A 19,041-nucleotide genomic window follows, 5' to 3' on the forward strand; every position below is an offset into this window, starting at 1 on the left:
CTAATTTACAGTGACATACGGGTCCCCTTAATGTCTAGATAATTTGCTTCTCTGCTGAGAATAAATATTTTGTATTTAACAACGTGACTGTGGAGCAAACCCAAAAGGGCCACTCAGGTAAATAGAAAGGTCAGCTGTCAGGTCCACCTACAGTCACAGTAATTTGTGTTTTATGGCTTTTCATCCAATCATGCTGTAAATAAACTTTCACGTCTGTTGGGAAACGTGTGTACCACATCACATCTACGTTGTCAACAGCACCCGATAAAAAAGTCAAACAACTGTAATTCCTATGAGGAGGAGATAACTGTACTTCAGTCGCAGAATTTGTTTAGGGAAAATACCACTGAGGACAAACTGTCAAGAGGGATATCACCCATCAGTATGACAGCCGTTTCTGAACCGCTCTGAGGAGAGGGGGGAAAAAAAACAAACAAAAAAACGAAATGGCAGTGCCCTCCACAGACAAGGTTACACCAAAACTATTGCTAACGATTTTCAGCTGGTGGTGTCTGAGTGGTGCATGTTGTAATGTGGTATTGATTGTGGTCTTTCTGTGTGTGTGTGTGTGTGGGGGGGGGGGGTAGACCGGGGCTTTTCCAGATTGGCTGATAATAGAAATTGAAGTCCCAATTACAATGTAGCCCATTTTTTAATTTCTTTTTTTGGTTAGGCCCACACATCAGTGACACTCATGTAAAAGTACTTCTGTGCCAACACTCAGTTTAACTAATCTTTGAAAAAGAAAACCTTTAATACAAAAAAAACCCTTCATTCAGTAAGAAAAGGATAACAAGCAGGTATTCCTAGTTACTGTAGGTGATACCACAACAAGCTCACTGATGCTGTAAGGTGCAGAAGGAAGGGCTCTTGGGGCCCAGGTCACCAAGTGTAAAGAATAGACTGTGACACTTTGGTACAAGCATTGCATGGTCTGTGTCCTTTGATTCTCGCCTTCAACCCCACCAGGCTCCGTTGTGTGTTCACCTCTCAGTGGTTTTGAACAAGGTCTGTGTGGACCAAACAAAACCCAAATACGGTGCTTTCCACTTCACACACTGTGGGGATGCGTAATGTCGACGATGAAATGCCAGAAGAAGGTGACGTCTGATGCCGGATGTGGGGAAATACTGACTGGGTAAGTGTGTTTGTTTTTAGTCGCTGTGTGTGTGTGTGTGTGTGCCCAAGCGTATTTTCTACGTCAGTGATGAGGGAGACTGGACAGTTCCTTTAGGGGAGTGTCAGCAGGTGCACAGACATTTTTTCTCTCTTCCTCTCTCTCTCCCTATCTTCCCCCTCTCCCCCTTTCCCTTCCATTAAAACTCCAGTGGTCAAATGAAACACCAAGGTGGCACAGGACTGTACGTGGCCGTGTCTTCAGGCCAAGTGTCTGTCCACAGTCACATCGTCTTCACGCTGGGGCCCTCGCAAACTCTGACAGCCTCCTTCAGACCTTCTGATTGACTTTCAACCCTGCTACCCAACCACCTTAAACAAACACACACACACATGCACGCACACACACACTCACTCTATCTCCCACGCATTCATCCAACACAGAGACACTCTAACCACAAAAGAGAAAAACACAGACTATTTTACAATGCCGCTGTTTCATTGTCCCATATAGACATAAGGGGGTGCCAGTGTCACGTAGATTCAAACAATCTGTTCTGAGATCTGTTCTGTTGGTCTGAGTGCATCTCACTCGGCAGAGCTCTTCCTTCCCAACGGGTGTGTCTCTCTGCCACAGGGGAGCACCAGTGGACATCAGTGCAACTGGACACTTGGAGATCTCAGAGGTGCGGGAGGGGGGGCGACGTCGGGGGGTTAGGAGCGGAGGGCCGAGTCTTTTTTTTTTCGGGTGGGTAGGGCGAGGGATCAGTGGCCGAAGAAGCTGTAGTAGCCGACGTCGCTGCCGCTGTCCTTCTCGCAGAGCTCGGAGTTCCGGTTGGGCGGGGAGTTCTCCGTGCTGGAGGCGTACGGCGACACGCGCCGCTTCTTGCTCTCGCCGCCCTCGTAGAGTCCCGAGTCGGCCGAGTCCACCGACTTCACCGAGGGCGCCTCCAACCAGCCGTCCTCCGCTGTTCCCCCCGGCACCACCGCCGCCCCCACACCCGTCCTTGGGCTTGTCCTGCGGCAGGGCCAGACGCAGAGAATCCAGCGGAGGCGTGGAGAGGACACTCGGCGGGGGTGGGGCCAGTGGCGGCGGCGGCGGCGGACGCGCGTTAGCCCCCGCCGGCGAGGTCGACGAGGACGTCGGCACGGAGCGGAACCAGCTGAGGGGACCCCCCGGGGGCCCGGGTTTGCTCGGCCGCGGGTGGCTGAGGTACGGCGGCGAGGGCCTGCTGCTGGCGCTCCACGCCCCGCTGACCGGCACCGACATGCCCCCGGTCGAGAAGGGGCTCTCCGGGTAGTAGCCCAGCGTGGGGTTCCCGGGCGTCTGCAGGTGGTGGGGGTAGGGCTTGTAGAGCCCGTTGCCTGTCGCGTAGTCCCCGTCGTAGGAGTTGAAGTCCAGGCAGTTGGAGGGGGGCATGGGGTGCGGGCTGGGCAGGTACCAGCGGCCGTGGGGGCTGACGGTGGACGACGGGTCCTTGGGGCCCTGCTGGCCCGCCATGGACATGTCGGCGCGGCTGTAGAAGCGGCCCTGAGGCAGCGGGCTCATGTACTGGTCTGCAAGGTAAGGTTGCTGGTGGTAACAGCCACCCGCCAGGAGCTGCTGACCATCGTTGGGGGACGGGGTGAGCCGCTCGGAGTCCTGCTGGACGTAGAGCCTAATTAGGAGAAGCAGGATTAGGGAGGGGGAGGCAAAAAGAGGTGGAGGAGTGTTAGGTCAAAGGTTAAACGCTGTTGACAAAACTCCTACAGAGCTGTGAATTGCTAACACTTCACCCCAACTAGCGAGTCCACCTCCCCGAGCGTCAGGCAGGAAGAATCTACTAGGCCTCTTCCCGCTAAATAATTCATACTGTGTTTTTGATTACCTTTGTTGTGCCTCGGCAAAAATTGATTTATACATGAACCTTTGCCTCACAAAAGGGCAAACCAGACTACCGAGCTTAAAAGAAAGAAGCAGTGAAACAGTGTGTGTGTGAGAGTGTGTTCACTGTGAGTATGTGTGCTCTGCTTGGGCACAAAAGGCTCTCTTTTTGGACACTTTTGTGCTTTTTTTTCTGGCTGTGAAGAAGTCGTCTTTATGCTTACGTACGTGTCGTAATTGTCCCGGAAGCCTTTAGCAAAAGGGTTGTGGTCTATTTTCAGTTGAGTGATCTGTGGAAGAAATGGCAGGAGACAGGGTCAGACGGAGGACAAGGGTTGCACCATCGGTGGGGCATATGATGGAGAGGGAGATAGAGAGACATAAAGAGGGAGAGATGGAGTGAGAGAGAGAGAGGGAGGGAGGGAGAGTTAGTGGGAGTGGGAGATGGAGAGCACAAGTGTGTGTTAATGTGAGAGGGGAGAAGAAATGAGGCAGAGAGACCGAAAAGAGAGAAAGATAGTGAGGGGAAAATCAGGAGAGAGAGAGAGAGAGGGTGAAAGTGAAAGAGGGGGAGAGTGAGAGAGAAAGAGGTGGAGAAGAGGAAGATCACAGACAAGCACAAATAATTCACGAGGCCTCTGTCATCATTTACTTGAGAAGACACTAAAAATGAAGCTCGCAAAAAATCCTCAACAACTCCTCCTGTCGTATCTCTTCTCCTCACCCTGCGTTCTACTCCAGTGCACGGACAGAGCACTTGAGCAGCCTACTCTCAACATACTTAATATTTAGCCAGCTTGTTCTTAGAAGGGACGTGTGGTGTGTGGTCTGTGTGCGTGTAGGTGTTGGGGGAGGGGGGAAGGGACTCACGTCTGCGTTCTGATAGGCTGTCACGGCGATGAACTGTGTCTCTGGGAAGACAAAGATCTGGGCCTTGGAGGAGAGGAAGGGGTCATCTGAGCCGTCCTCCTTCACCTCCACGACGTGTAGACGGGGCTGGTACTTGTGTAGCGACTGCAGCACAATCATCTGAGGAGCAGAGCAGTTGCGTCATAAACAGACCACGACAAACAATAGACGGCTCAGTAGCAAAGCAGCGTAGACACAGCAGTCATCAAATGACTGTGGCTATGACTAATCAGACCTCACCCAAAACACGATTAGTATTCTGATATTCTGTCAACTGACAGGAGAAATACCTCAATAAGCCTTCAAGACATTTGCAAATGACTACATATGCCCAAAATGTTTCTATAATATTTTTTAGATGAGGAGTGTCTCATCGGATGATCGCATAACCTAAGGATGACTCATGCTGAGCCCTTGCGATGTTATGCCTTCAACTCCATTATTTTTACTGGAGACATTGAGATGAGTGCTGAAGTGACCCTTCCACTGTCCACATGTCCACTGTACCTGGGCCACGTTGTTGGAGCTGCCTTTGTTGTTGGTGAGCTTGAGTTTACCAAAGGACACCTCCTGCCTCATCCAGTGAGCTCCGGTGTTGGGCGAGTCGGGATGCATGTACGTCCTGTTACCTGTCAACACACACCTCAGTTGAAGCTCCTCTCCGTCACATGAGAAGACTAATGGTGCACATTTAGGCAAGCATAAGAGACATCTTGTATGTGCACGTCTTTGGTGGTGACAGTTGTTGGGAGAATTTTAATTAATACACAAGTGTCACATACAGAGATTTAACCAAAATGTTTAAAAAAAAAAAAAATTCATGGCTGTAGTAGTGCAGTCCATTGGCACTTAACTTAACATTGGCACTTAATCAATACATTATATTTCCTCTCTCTCTTTTAGTAGTGTGAATTAGTAATACATTTGGATTACTGATATTAAAATTATTAAATTGATTATTAAAAAGTTGAAATATTAAGAACTGTCAAGACTAACTCAGTTACTGTAATACTTAATATTCATGGATCTAGATTTAAATTTAGATTTAAAAGAAAGTCATTACCCTACAACCACTTATGCAACTATATGACTCCATATGAGTCAAAGTAAAACAGCAAGAGTGTGAACACGGGCAAGCTGTAGTACCTGGCATGGTGCCCTCGGCTTTGCCACACTGCACCCACTTGCCACCCTGGTACCTCCAGTGGTGCTGGTCGGCGAGCACCACGTCCACGTAGACGTTGTAGTGCGCCGTGGGGTCCAGCGCACTTATGTTGAAGCTGAGGAAGGGGAACATCCTCCTGTGAGGAAAAAAAACAAACAAACAAAACGCAGAAAAGCTCCATTACATGGTTGGCAAATGGCTCTTTATGGCAGAGAGACATTTTTCCCAGTGTGTAGGTTTCCTGGGAATTGAGAGTTATGACCTCAGAGTTTCTTGGACTCTGCAAGCTAAAAGACCATTACTCAGGCTGGGGCAGGGTGGGGGAGAATACTCCCTCGTGACAGAAAACGGAGTGCGTCCATGAAGATAAGTATGCTTCGTTTTTACAGCGACGGTCACTTTGGGTGAGAACAGTAGCGGTGGTGTGAGCGTGTGTGTGTTTATGTGTATGGTGTTATGCGTGCCAGTTATGGATGGGTGACTGTGCATGAGTGTACAGTATGTGAATGTGTGTGCAATACACATAACCGTGTGTGTGTGTGTGTGTGTGTGTGTGTGTTGGTTGAAGCACACGGGACAGGCTCCATGTGAATATTTAATGTGTCTGTTAATAAAAGATGTGCGCTGTAGCCACTGCTGATTGCTGGAGTTTTACTTGCCGAAGTGATTCTGATCATGGAGGCTGTGACAGAGAGGAGGTAACAGAGAGGTCAGTGTGTCCCAGGACAACACCGCCAGGGAACACACACACACACAAAAGAAGCATACAAATGCAGCACACACTCTCTCCAAAACATTGCAACCTTTTCTTCTGGAGCAAAATAATCTGGATCTGGAATAAACCGGATTAATTCTATCAAATTGGACTGTCTTCATCCTGACTTCATGAGCCAGATAATACTGCTACTGTGTGTGTGTGTGTGTGTGTGTGTGTGTGTGTGTGTGTGTGTCTATAGGTTTTGCTCATCAGAGCGTGCCACAGCCTGGCATGCTATGTTACACGTAGGGGCTGACTGATACAAACATGGAGTAATTGGTGGAACAACATAGCGGCGGCCCAGTTGACATTTGGCATACTGTTTTACACCCAGCTCCACCTGAGGCTATAACACTCCCAGTGTAAGACACGAACACTAGCGAGTGTCATTCCTGGCATCTTTGGGAGCTCAGTAGCGTATCAGCGGCAAAGGGCACGAGCACCAACTTCTTGCCAAGCACTGTCATGTTACATACACACACACACACACACACACACACCACTAGCAAATTCATTTTTAATGTCACACAAATAGCTTCTTGGCTGCCAAATTGAAAATCGAAAGCAAACGGTTTACATTCATTTTCATTCGCCTACATTTTCACTATCACAATCCTACACTACTTAAAATCGTATAATTATACACTTACAATAATAATAAATGGCAGTCATTGTAATGACGGCGATGAAACATTGAGTGATGTAAACTAAATGTATTTGATAAACTCACGATAAACAGAGAGTGTAGTGTGACTGTGGCCTCCACTGGCCGCTCTCAGTGGCTGTGTTTGTTGGAGGGAAAATCCATTACCTTTTCCACTTGATGTGAGCACTGAAATTCAGTTCATTTGAATTTATTTTGCCTTTATCTCCCCAAGCGCTTCCGGCATTTAGCAGACTCAAGCTAGTGAAGTGTGTAAAGGGAGATGCTTGTTTGGGCCAACTGTGTGTGTGTGTGTGTGTGTGTGTGTGTGTGCTGTTGCTCCCTGTCTGAGAGCATGCTACTCTCACGTTCTAGGTGCATGCATGCATGCATGGTTTTATCAGAGCACAGAATGTGGGTTTTTGTGCTTTACAGGATCCATAGATTTCCCTTGACTTAGTCACGTTCTGAACAATGCTAACCAAAGCCGCCAATACGAAACTATATATATATATATATAGTTTGTCCTTTTGCAAGGTTTCCTCTGTTGCTGTGCTAATGGTTAACAGCGATGCTGAGGTCGTCCCCTAAGGCAGATTCTGGGCCTGCCTCTCCTCGTTACCCCCGGCAACCCTACAGGAACACGCTCACACACTGGACTCAGCAATCATCACTCTTATTCTCTTGTTTTTTTTTGTCAGTCAATATCTGAAGGTTTTTACAGTATAATAATATTATTTGATCAACAATATCACACGTTTTAACAGTGTATTTTAAATATTGTTATGGAAACAAAAACAGTCTAATGTTGTATTTCTCATATATTTGAATGACTCATTAAACTTGTACATGATTTAGTACTTAAAATTGTATAATAGATAAACCGCAGAATGGATCAACTAACTTTGAACCATGCTAAATCTACAGAGCAGTCCACATAGAGGAAGCCATCCACATCAGTTGTCAACATGAACAAGACTTCAACCAACTGAATCTTCAACAGGCCACAGAAAGGGTAATTAATCTCTCTATGTTTCTTCTCTACCAGTGTTCCCCCTTTTCTTCTGACTGGGCTGCATGGATTTTTCAAGCCTTCTTCAAATCGGCCGTTTTATAAGAAATCGCAACCTGGTGAAGGGGGAAACCGATGAGTTTACCACAGATGAGCTGTAGCATACACGTAGGTGGATTTGGTTGGGATTGAAACCCTGAGTTGACAGATGGAAACTCGTCTGGTTTTAACTGACTTGGTGTAGAAAGAAGAAAAAAAGTCTCTCTGTGCTGCCATCGGCGACTGTGGGGTCGGCAGGGTACCGTTGCCGTGGGTGGCGGCTGAGACAGAGCCGTCCCCTCCTGCTCTGCTGCCCAGGACTTCCTACAGCACACGTACTGAATGTGGAGGTGCTAAACCGACAACCATGTTGAGAACACTCACTACCATGTGGTCATAAGCAAATAATGATCCGTCCTCTCATAACCGCAGTAGGCAAATGTGACAAATGCAACAGAATGGCTCTTGTTTTGGGGGAACCTGAGTAGGTGTGTTGTGTGGACCCTGTCAGGGTTTTCTGCAGGTACATTTAAGATGTTGTAGACCTTTTTATATTGAATTAAATTAAAGATCTACATGCAGTATGAAAAAGTAAGGCACATACAAGTCCCAGAATTGCTTTCAAAATAGTAGTTGTAGTATTATTGCACTAATACCTGGATCATTAAGAACTACAAGACACGGAACCAACTATAAATGCCGCCAACGCATTTCTCAAAAAAAAGAAAAAAAAAAAGAATTACAACGACGTAAGAAGCAGTAAATGGATGTACATATTTAAGACCAAATTAAATGCAATTTAAGACGTGGTATGCAATATTTAAGACTTTTTAGGCCATAAATGTAGATTATGATATTTTAGACTTTTTAAGACTTTTTAAGACCCTGCGGAAACCCTGCCCTGTGTACTGAGAGGCAGATGACTGATTAACCAAACATGTTGTCTGATCACTTCTTTTAATTGAAAGGGAAAAAACACTGAGTGAAGAAGGAAGGAAGAGAGAGAGAAATGGAGAAATAGAAACTGAGAGGAAGAGAAGAAGAGAACACACTGAGGGAGGGACAGAGAGAGAGAGAGATACACAGAGGTGGGAGACGGAAAGGTGAGAGCGTGCCTCTGTATGTGTGTGTGTGTGTGTGTGTGTGCGTGTGTGTGTGTGCGTGTGTGTGCGTGCGTGCGTGCGTGTGCATGCGTGCGTGTGTGTGCATATTCGTGCGTGTGTGTGTATGAGGATGTGAAGCAGAGGCTCGGTGAGTGGCTGGACGTCCACTGGGGAGACGCCTCTTCTCCTTGAGTGCACGCACTGATGCAGAGAGACAGGGGTTCAGGTCCAGTTTATGTCACCCGACACGCGGCCGATCATCTGTGATGAAAACATGCCAGTCTGGGGCCGCCCTCGGACAGACGGAGGGGCCTTTCTCTGGCTTTTTGGGCAAAAACAACAAAAAACAACACAAACACTCCCACACACATGCGCATAAATACACTTACACACTCACACATACACAACCCCCCCCCGACACACACACAAACACTGAAACATAAACACACATATACTCCCCACACACAGGCACCTAGAAGCACACTTACACTTCCCACAGACATGCACTCAAAACACACACACACACACACACACACACACACACACACACACACACACACACACACACACACACACACACACACACTGACTTCCTCCCTCGTGCCATTTCTGCACGTTAGGTGCCTTTCTCAGGCACTTTTGGCAAAGAAAACAAAATGCAAAAAACACACACTCACACTCTCATGCGTACGCCCCCCACGCCCCCAAACACACAAACATGCACCCACAGACAGACAGACAGACAAAAACACACACACACACACACACACACACACACAGAGAGAGAGAGAGAGAGAGAGAGAGAGAGAGACTTCCTTTCTCTTGTACCATGCATCAGGTGGCCTGTAAGATGGTACACCTTGGGGACTGGTGACGGGGGCAGGACAACTGTGGTGTGTGGTGCAGACGACGCTCTTTCAGCAAGGTACAAAGGTTATACTCATGCGGTCACCTCAGAAACCCAAAGCACATACAAGAGTGGAGGAGGCAGGACCAGGAGCAGCTGTGGTCTCATGCTCTCTCCTCAGCGCACCTTCACAGCAAACGCATCTACTGCAACACTGACCACAACCATATAAAGGAGACAAGAAAAAAAAAACAACCAATAAACAAACACTTTCCACAGGCTCTGAGGACCGATTGTGTTAGCAGACAAAACTGTCTGTGTCCTGTCCTCTATGCAAATGCAAACAGCTGTACAGGAAGCCTAGGAAGTGATCTGAGAAGCAGCTATGCAATTAATACATGCGTGTTTGTATGTGACTAGACAGTCAGACAAACGGACAGACAGTCAGACACACAAACAGACACATAGATAGATGAAGAGATAGAAAGATAGACAGATAGATAGAAGGATAGAGACACAGACTGGCAGACAGACTAAGAAGATAGATAGAGAGTTAGATTGAGGAGATAGCCAATGGATATTTTCTGCTATGGATATTTTCTGCATGGTGGATATGATACCAATGTTACCAATGACGATGTGGTCTCTCTCCCAGAACTGGGCTGGTATTTTAACGTCTGTGCATGGCACCTGTGCACCCTCTTTTTACAGCGTGCCAAGCTAAAGGGGAGAGGCATGGTGGCCGCAATAAATGAAACATGTGAAACATCCTCCGACGAGGCACTCACGCAGACAGACAGTTATGGCCTGTGAGATGCTGGATTTACAAGGGCGCAATTGCACTGCTGTCATATTCATATTTCATATTCAAGCTTGGATCTGTGTGTTTGTTTAGTGAGTCAGACAACAACAAGAAGAACAATGCTTTTTGTAGATGACAGATCTTTGTCATCGCATTTGTTCGCATTTTTTTTGCTGGATCATTGGTGCTCTCTCTCTAAAAAGAGACCACATCTACCACAGCAACATGCAACCACTGAAAAAAAAGAGAGATAGAGACAGAAAAAAGGAGAGAGAGATGCAGACAGACAGAGAGAGAAAGAGAGAGAGAGAGAGTTTCCAGACTTTGATTGAGTAGAGTAGCCCGCTGGAGTTCCTCTGGTTCTGATGGTTGGCAGAGGCCGACTTGTAAAAATCTACAGTACAAAGAGGCTCCTGAGCCACATCTTGTGTGGAAGAGCCCTGATCCACTGAGCTGCCGAGTTCAGAAGAGTAGGACAGCAGATCTGTCTGTAAGGTCCCTGCATTCAAAATGTATACCACACTCACCGATTCACATTTCACACACTTCCACTAGACTAATCCAGTATTCACACAGCACAGGACTCTACTGCATTGGTGTTCACCAAAGTTTGTTGGCTTTTTATCAAAGCCACTGTGAAAGTAACTAATTTTATATTAACTGTCTTAACTATACCCTATTCCTACTTATTATGTCTCATTATGAGTATACCCTATTCATTATGTCGGCATTAGACCTTCAGTTTACACCTGCTCTTAAATGTAAGTGTAATCTTGTCAAATTAAAATGTAACCTGTAATATGGTATGCATCCATTCATTATTTTGTGCGCATAGCGCCACTTAGACAAAGACGATAACCTCAACCTTAGCCAAGCTAATATAAAAAAATTACTTGACCATTTTTTGTGATCCCTCTTTCTTTAGCAGTGTTAATTACACCAAATTGGCCCATAATATCGTGAGCTGCTTCATGTTTGTGAGACGATCATCACAGGACAGAAGCCATCCACCCTCTCAAAAAGCAGTGGTTACAACACAAAAGAAGAGTGGAACACAGCTACACCCACATTCGTAATTGCAGTTCTCTCAGTAGTTCACCTCTTTCCATCACAAAAACATCATCGTCGCCGCCAGAACCCCACACAACCTATTGTTGAATTCTGCAAGTTTGGCAAATAAATTTTGTCTGTTGAGCTATTTTCATTAAACACCTACATCAGTGCAGTAAAAAAAAACATATTTTTTTAGAGACTACTAAACAGAGATGTTTTTTTTATTATATTTTACATCCTGTGCTTGGTGAGATTAGACAGTACTTGTGGTGTAATAAAGGCACTGATAGCATCTCTGAAAACGACAACTGGTTGCCATTACAATGAGAACATGACAGATATTACCCTGCACTGATGCCAAAGTCATAGTGAAACCCAGTCAGTGGCTGGCAGAGCGCTTTGCTATTCAGAGGGAGAGACTGTTGCCTTGTCAGACTTTGGGTGGAAAAACTTGAAAAGGTCCAGGGACCTCGTGGAGCAGAAGCAGGCCCAACGTTACAGACCAGCGCTGCCCATTTCAAAGTCCTGACCCCCACTCCGCTCGCTCCTCGCCCCGGCCCGAAAAAACTTCTGAGGAAACATGCTCCACTACACACTCCAGCCCGTATGAAGTGAGGCGAGAGAAGACTGTGCGGAAAAAGAGAGAGTGTGAGGTGGAGATTGTCAAAAGAGATACACGGTGAAGAAGAAGAGGAAGAAGAGGAAGAGGAAGAGGAAGAAGAACCAAAAGAAGAGGGAAAAAACACACCTTCCTGCACTTCAAAGGTGCTTCGCTGCTCGATGTGGCCATCAGAGTCTGCACTTCACCTCTGCACCCCCCCCCCCTCATCCCCCACCCCAGACGCCCCTTATCTGACCCCCCCCCCCCACCACCACCACCATCAACTTCTTCTGTCTTGTCTTGGCCAGTGCAGCAATGAAGAGATCCAGTGGTTTAAATGTGAGAAGAAGAGTTCTCACGCCAGAGGCCTATCAAATGCATTTCTGTGGTGGCCCGTGGTGCGACGCTACAACAGTGCTTTGGCTGATGCACAGCGCTCCACCGCCACTGCTTCCTCAATTCTGATGCTCAGTGGCAGCACTGCAAGCACGGCAGGTTTTTTTTTTTTTAAACATCCTATCTGAAAGAATGTTGAACGTTTTAGGTCAGAACTGTTTTTCACAGGGAAGTGTTTACAATCAGAAGAGGGGCCCCACAACCATTTGTAGTGTGAACCCCACGCATAATGATATTACTTAACCTTTGACATCATGAAACATACACTGGAATTATTAACCACCAAAGCCACCCTCACATTTCTACACTAATTGCATACGCAGTGTTTTTAAGATGTGAGTTTCCGTGCCTTTTAAAAGGTCCTTAGTTTGGGCTGTTGAGGGTTGAGGTTAAGACTGCAACGTAAGACAAAATCCAACTGTGTACAAAATGAGGCCAAGACAGCGGACTGTTTGCATCTTGTTATATACTAACAAAATTGTTGGTAAGGCCTTTCTGTACACCAACATATTCCAATGCAATACAAATAATAATAAAAAAAAGTCCATCACACTAGACCTTATTCCAAATTGAATTCCGTGTTTGCAAAAAGACAAAAACATCATGGATTGCATGTGCAGAGTCTTTTGTGACTGAGAAATTAATTAACAAACAACACCTACACAGAGACTGTTACTTTCAGTGCCGCTCTCCAACTGAGGGTTGAATCAAACATGCAGAATCGATGAAAATATAAATACAATTATCACATATCAATTATAAGATAAAATAGAAAAAAATAAAATTAATAAATATATGTGCAATAAATAAATACTGGCAACATTTTCATGACAACTGAAAACTGTCCTCATAAAAAAAAGCGGCCTTCTGTGAAAACTGAGAGAAGAGGCATGTTTTTGGTTAAGCGACTAAGAGTTAAGAGTTATGGAAGAGGTATGTCAATATGGTTTAGCGACCGAGTTATGGAAGACTGATGTTCTCAATGATCTCCAATTATCAGTTTGGTTCCTTACAGACACCGGCAGCTTCCTCACATTCCAGAGGTTCAACACCAGTATCAGACAGATGTTTACGGTTCACCAGTGATGGATGATAAGATATGTCACCCCTGCTGATAACAAAATATACTGAAGACCAGCTATGCAACTGAGTAGCCTACTGTCAAAAGCCATTGTGAAGAGCTCATCTCTTTGTCAGAAACTGTAGAGCAGATTTAAAACCACTGTCAGAAGATCACATTAACCTCTAGTCTACAAGAGATAGTGAAAGGTGCAACTCCAGGAGAGAGATCTGATTACCAAGAATTAGTTGTATCATCACAGTATGACGAGTTCCATTCATACCAAGATAGCATCATGGCGTGACAACGACCTCCTATTTAAATGTGTTTCAGTTTGTCTTATTCCTCACATGTTGGTCTATTGGATGCCATTGTGGGTTTAAATCTAGTCCAACTTGCACCTTCATCCAGAAACTTTGACCTACATCTCAGATATTCCTTTTCATCTGATGTAGCCTACAGTTCAAACAGAGTTCAGAATAATTCAGACATCTTGTAAAAAAAAATCCAGTTCCAGTGTATAATTGGAATCCTACCAGTGGCTTCATACAGTCGCCATGCCGATCTCTTTTCAATACAGTATTGATATTTGGTCATAATGTCCAGGCTAATAATTGAAATGAGAATATGTGTAACCGGCGCAAACGACAAGGGCTGGTGTTTTTTTTTTTTATTCACTCCATGTTTTCATGAAAAGGCTTTGGCTTTTGTCGGAGTCGCGTATCAGTAGATTAATCATAATTGACGTGGGTGAATCTAAATGCTCGGTGACCTATCACACGTACCCGTGAGCGCTATTTTCCCCTGGTGGATTTCTGCGCTGGTTCTAGTGAATGGTTTGACTTTTCCCCCCCCCGATGTGATATCCTAATCACACTGTTAAGTGTTAACACTAACATGTTTGCGGTCAAAGTGTTAGTTTTCGCACTGGCAGTAAACATTCAATAGTCGCTAATTCCTAGCCGAAATCAGGTTAGAAAAGTGTGCGCACAGATCTCTGCAATTTAGCATTCAGTTACATTTAATTTCTAGACTGTTTATTAGCATTATTATTATTAATTATAGATAATTATGGCGAAATTACCGCTGTAAAAATATCTTCATGTCCGCAACCAATAATTACTAATACACGAAAACGGAAGCGAATGTAGGACCTTTGCGACAGTTTTCAAATAGGCTACTTTGAGGTTGTTTGTGATATTTACCTGCAGCCTAAAACAAAATGAGTATGTAAATAATTGGTCTCTATTTTAAAGACTGAAAGAGGTTCGCGGTTTGTTTAACCTAAATATGATCCGCCCAAAGGTCTTGTTTCGTTTCCCTCATACACATTCGTTTCTCTCTTAATTAATCGTCCCAATTTTAACAGGCTTCACAGCAGCTAGATTTCAGATACTCATGCCCCGGCTGAGGCGCGCCTCTGTGCCGCTGTTTAGTCATTGGTCAGTACGCGCGAATGAAATTTCCCTACGCATCACTTAAATCATACTTGACGTGTATACACGGCACTAAGTATATCGTTGACATCGTGGGACAAGCAGAAACTCAATTGAATACAAAAACACATTGCGGCCCGAGGGAACTGTTTGCCCCATGCAAAATGACCAACTTAGTAGCGTCATGTTGTCACCGCACTGATTCTTCTTCACAGCCTTTAACAAACAGTAGTTACACTGTATGGTGAGTTAGTTTGGAGATGCGTAAAGCACTTTCCGCCAATATAGTTCCCTACTTATCACTTCTTGTTATGATACTGCAAAAGAGAACCTCTACTTACCGTCCTTGTTTTGTGATGATCATCTCGGTTTGGTATTTGTGGAACTTGGCCCAAAGAGGGTAATTGTTGAGGACAGCCTGTGTTTTGCCCGACACCTGTAGGCCAGGTATAGGGTACAGGGGTGCGCGGGGATACCCGTGCTGAAAGGACGCAGAGTAACTCTCTGCACCGGACGGGTACACATCTTTGCCCTGCGACAAAAATCCATCTCCTCCTGCCGGCACATAAGTTTGTCCCGTGCCACCTCTCGTCGGCGACCGTATGTTGTTGAAGTGACAACTGCTGAGTGAAGTTGGTGAGTAGAACCTCCCGGGTTGCGCACCGAATCCGGCGACAGTTTGCTCGGTATGATACTGCAGAGGCAGATTGTCCTGTCCGTTCTGGATTGATTCCTGATAATAAAACCTCGTGTCGTGAATTCCCATTTTCAAGTCCACCAAGTCTTTGTTGCGATGTAGGTGACTGCTAATGTCGGCTTCTTTCGCGAAACTTTGTGTCTCAGTTCCATTCAACATATTGAGGTACAAATTGCCGCCTATGCCGCCCATTTGCAGCACCAATCTGAGCGGACGTACAGTGTCATAGGTCGATCGTGATCCTTTTCTACTTCCAGTTAAAATAAACTTGATCGTTTAAACGCCGTTTTTAATTAGACAACTTGAAAATACCTCTTCACAGCATATCCTCACTCAAATGGCATCGCTTAGCCTACCTTTGACATAAAAGTTCTCAGGGCAGCTTTCCAAAATGCAAACTACTGTACGAGCAAGCTGTTAACGATAAATCCCGTTTCGTAGCGTAAGCTATGATTCGTCCTTTGCTGTAACTGTCACGACTTGGACAGATTTTCCCGCAAATTGAGAAAAAAAGATGTTGTCTTTTTGGTATCACACTCGCAAAGCGACCCCTAAAACACATGTTCAGCTTCTCAGCCAGTATGATATATACATTCGGGAGTGGTAATTGGTTGTGGAGGTGGGTCTCAAACGTAGCCCGGACGTGATAGGCTTGAAATGTATTCCTCGTGTTTCTTGACGGCCGGGGGCTGATTTAGTTGGCATCACAGCGTCTCAGTTCTAATGTGTGCAAGGCCTAAGTATTTTGATCCCTTTGCTTGATGTAGACAAAGTTAAAATAACTTCATTCCTTTTCAACCAAACCACTGGTAGGCTACAACAGCATTTTTATGCCAAAGTGAAACGTATCAAAATATATGTGGTCTACTCCATGAGTGAAAGTAATACGTTAAAGTAATATTAATAATATTATTATAATATTAATAATAATAAGCATATATATATATATATATATATATATATATATATATATATATATATATATCAGTAGGCCTATATATATAAGCAGCGGCATATAGTCTGTAGGCCTACTGATGTTTTGAAAGGATATAATGACAACTTTTTGTCAACGAAACTCGAACCATTTAATGTAACACCCTGCTATTAATCTAATTAAATTGATCTAGTTTGTGCTGTGCGGTTCAGTTCTTATATCTGTTAAATGGTGATAGCCTACTATAGTATATTAACTATAAATTATATTTTAGTTATTTCACTAACACTTGTCACTAATATTTATCATGTCTGAAATATAACTGACGTTAATACAGGCTATTTATGGCTATTTATGAGTTACGTGCGATGAATAGAAATGGGTAGAACGAATAGTCCGCTTTTTTTTTTAATGCTTTTACAATCCCAGCACTATACTTTACATTTTAGGATGGAAAGGTGATCTGTGCAACCTGTAAGGTCTGTACAACATACCATATGATATAGCCTACTTTGTAGCCTTTGTAGGCCAATATGTTCTCAATATGAGCAGTAAGTTGCTCTCCATAGGACATGGAGACTCTGCCTTAAGCAGGTGAGTGAAGTTTAGTGGAGTTCGAGACGTTGAAGGACACCGTCGAATGCAGGTAATCAATCAACATAACGATTTACTCACCATAGAAGAAAGTTTCATAAGAACAATAATATAATGATAAAAACATTCTGAAAAATTATTGAAACTTGATTTAGAAACTGTAACTGAAAGTGCATATTTCGAATTACTTCCTAACTCAGAACTTCACATTAATCAGAGTTTGATTGAAATTCCTTTAATGAACCATTTGGTCAAAATGATTGGACACAGCCTTTACATTACACAGGTCTCACATGCCTCTACATAAGCAAAACTATTGTGTGCTTCAGATTGTGTTTCAGATTTGAACAGAAAATGTGTACATTTTTTAAATATGTGAAATATTTTTTAATTACATTTTTGGCTAATCTGAGTATTTGCATGCACACACTTTCTGCACACACACACACACACACACACACACACACACACACAGGTGTATGCGCAAGTTTACTGTACCCACGCAACACACTTACAAGTGAAAACATCTTCCGCCACATAAATAGTCCTGTCATGCATGCTCACATGCTTACATAAATGAATAAGCCCATATAAACATGACAACCCTCACATAACCACATCTACACCATGTAGTGTCCCACAGCTACACACACACACTCTCTCTCTCACACACACACACACAAACACACACACACACACACACACACACAAACACACACACACACACACACACACCCAGCACCCATTGTTACCGCGAGTGTCCCCTCAGTGCAGGTGTGACACACTTTCCCTTGCCACACCATTACGGTTCTAATGCCCACTTCCTTTTGTTTCTCCTAGCAAGGTGAGCTCGCAAGGTCACGCTCTGAAGTCATTGGTGTTGACACCAATGGCAGGAGGGAACGCGTCCAGAGCGACACGATGACCAGGCCGTGCCGCCTGTGCCGTGCCCACGAGCCCTGCAGCCACGGCCAACCCGTCCACCGCTTCACCGTCCACCCCCACCCCCACCCCCCACTCCACAGGTCAGGCCACGAGAGCCCCAGGATGTCACCTTGGGTCTGCCGTCAGCTCTCCTCAGCGGCTCAGGGGCTACTGCACACGTAGGTCACCCGTGCAGGTCACACGCGCTTTTAACAGCAGCACAAAGGAGACAAAGAGAGGCGCCTGCGTGTGGGTGGTGATTGTGAAGCGGTAGGTTTGCCCCTGTAGTCGCGTGCGCCTTGCCAGCCTCTGTGGTGTGAAGAGATGAGGCCTTTGGGTTTTATTTAGGGGAGAGTTTGGACTTCTTGCTTAGAGTTTGGTACTCTTAAGACTCCCCCTTTAAAACTCTTAGAATCGGATGTCATTTTAGTGTTGGAGACAAGTTGTACATTTTTGCAGACTTTGAAACACATTAGATTGAAGTTTGATACCTTTTATTGCAACTTGGGATAAAAGCACATGCTTCCTGTCAAAACAGATTATTTTAAACAACTGAGGAATGATATTCTCCCTCTTTGGGACATCAGGTTGATATCAAAAAGTATTGTTCGACTTGACAGGATCCAGAACGAGCAGATGTTTGCTTGATTGACACTCTGTTAAGGTGTCGGGGAGTTAAATCCCTTCTTTAGCAAGGCTGTCATCTGACACGTTGGTTAAAGAGTGACTAATTTTTGTGAAAAGTGTCACACATATTGCACATTACTCTCTGGGCAAAGAGCGCTGAGGTGTTAAAGCCACCTCAGCATTGGATCATCATCACCACTGTAATTGACAGTTCAGTCAACACCTTGAATAATCAGGGGAAATAATACAGATGTACCCTATGATATGCTAATGTAAAACTGTATTAATTTTTAATGGATACAGATGCACCGATGCTGTTTGTGGACTTTTCTAATGCTCTTGTGGGCCTATTCAGATAAGAAAGCAAATCAGTAGGTCAGGAAAATGATTTTTGTAACTTTTCCACCTGTCTCAATTGGCGTTTGCCAGCAAATGCTTGATTGCTTACTTAGTCACTGTAAT

General features: G+C 44.8%; 1 protein-coding gene across 1 annotated transcript; it reads right to left on the bottom strand.

Moving 5' to 3' along the window:
* Positions 1–1,816: 1,816 nt before the first annotated feature.
* tbx21 (T-box transcription factor 21) lies at positions 1,817–16,063 on the bottom strand. Its single transcript, XM_042082627.1, is given in 7 exon segments — positions 1,817–2,103; positions 2,105–2,774; positions 3,209–3,270; positions 3,851–4,009; positions 4,397–4,518; positions 5,036–5,190; positions 15,145–16,063. Coding segments are annotated over 7 exon segments (1,938 nt in total). The 5' UTR covers positions 15,693–16,063; the 3' UTR covers positions 1,817–1,881.
* Between the last annotated feature and the right edge of the window lie 2,978 nt (positions 16,064–19,041).

This window comes from Alosa sapidissima, chromosome 24 (genome assembly GCF_018492685.1).
Source record: "Alosa sapidissima isolate fAloSap1 chromosome 24, fAloSap1.pri, whole genome shotgun sequence".
NCBI classification, from domain to species: domain Eukaryota; kingdom Metazoa; phylum Chordata; class Actinopteri; order Clupeiformes; family Clupeidae; genus Alosa; species Alosa sapidissima.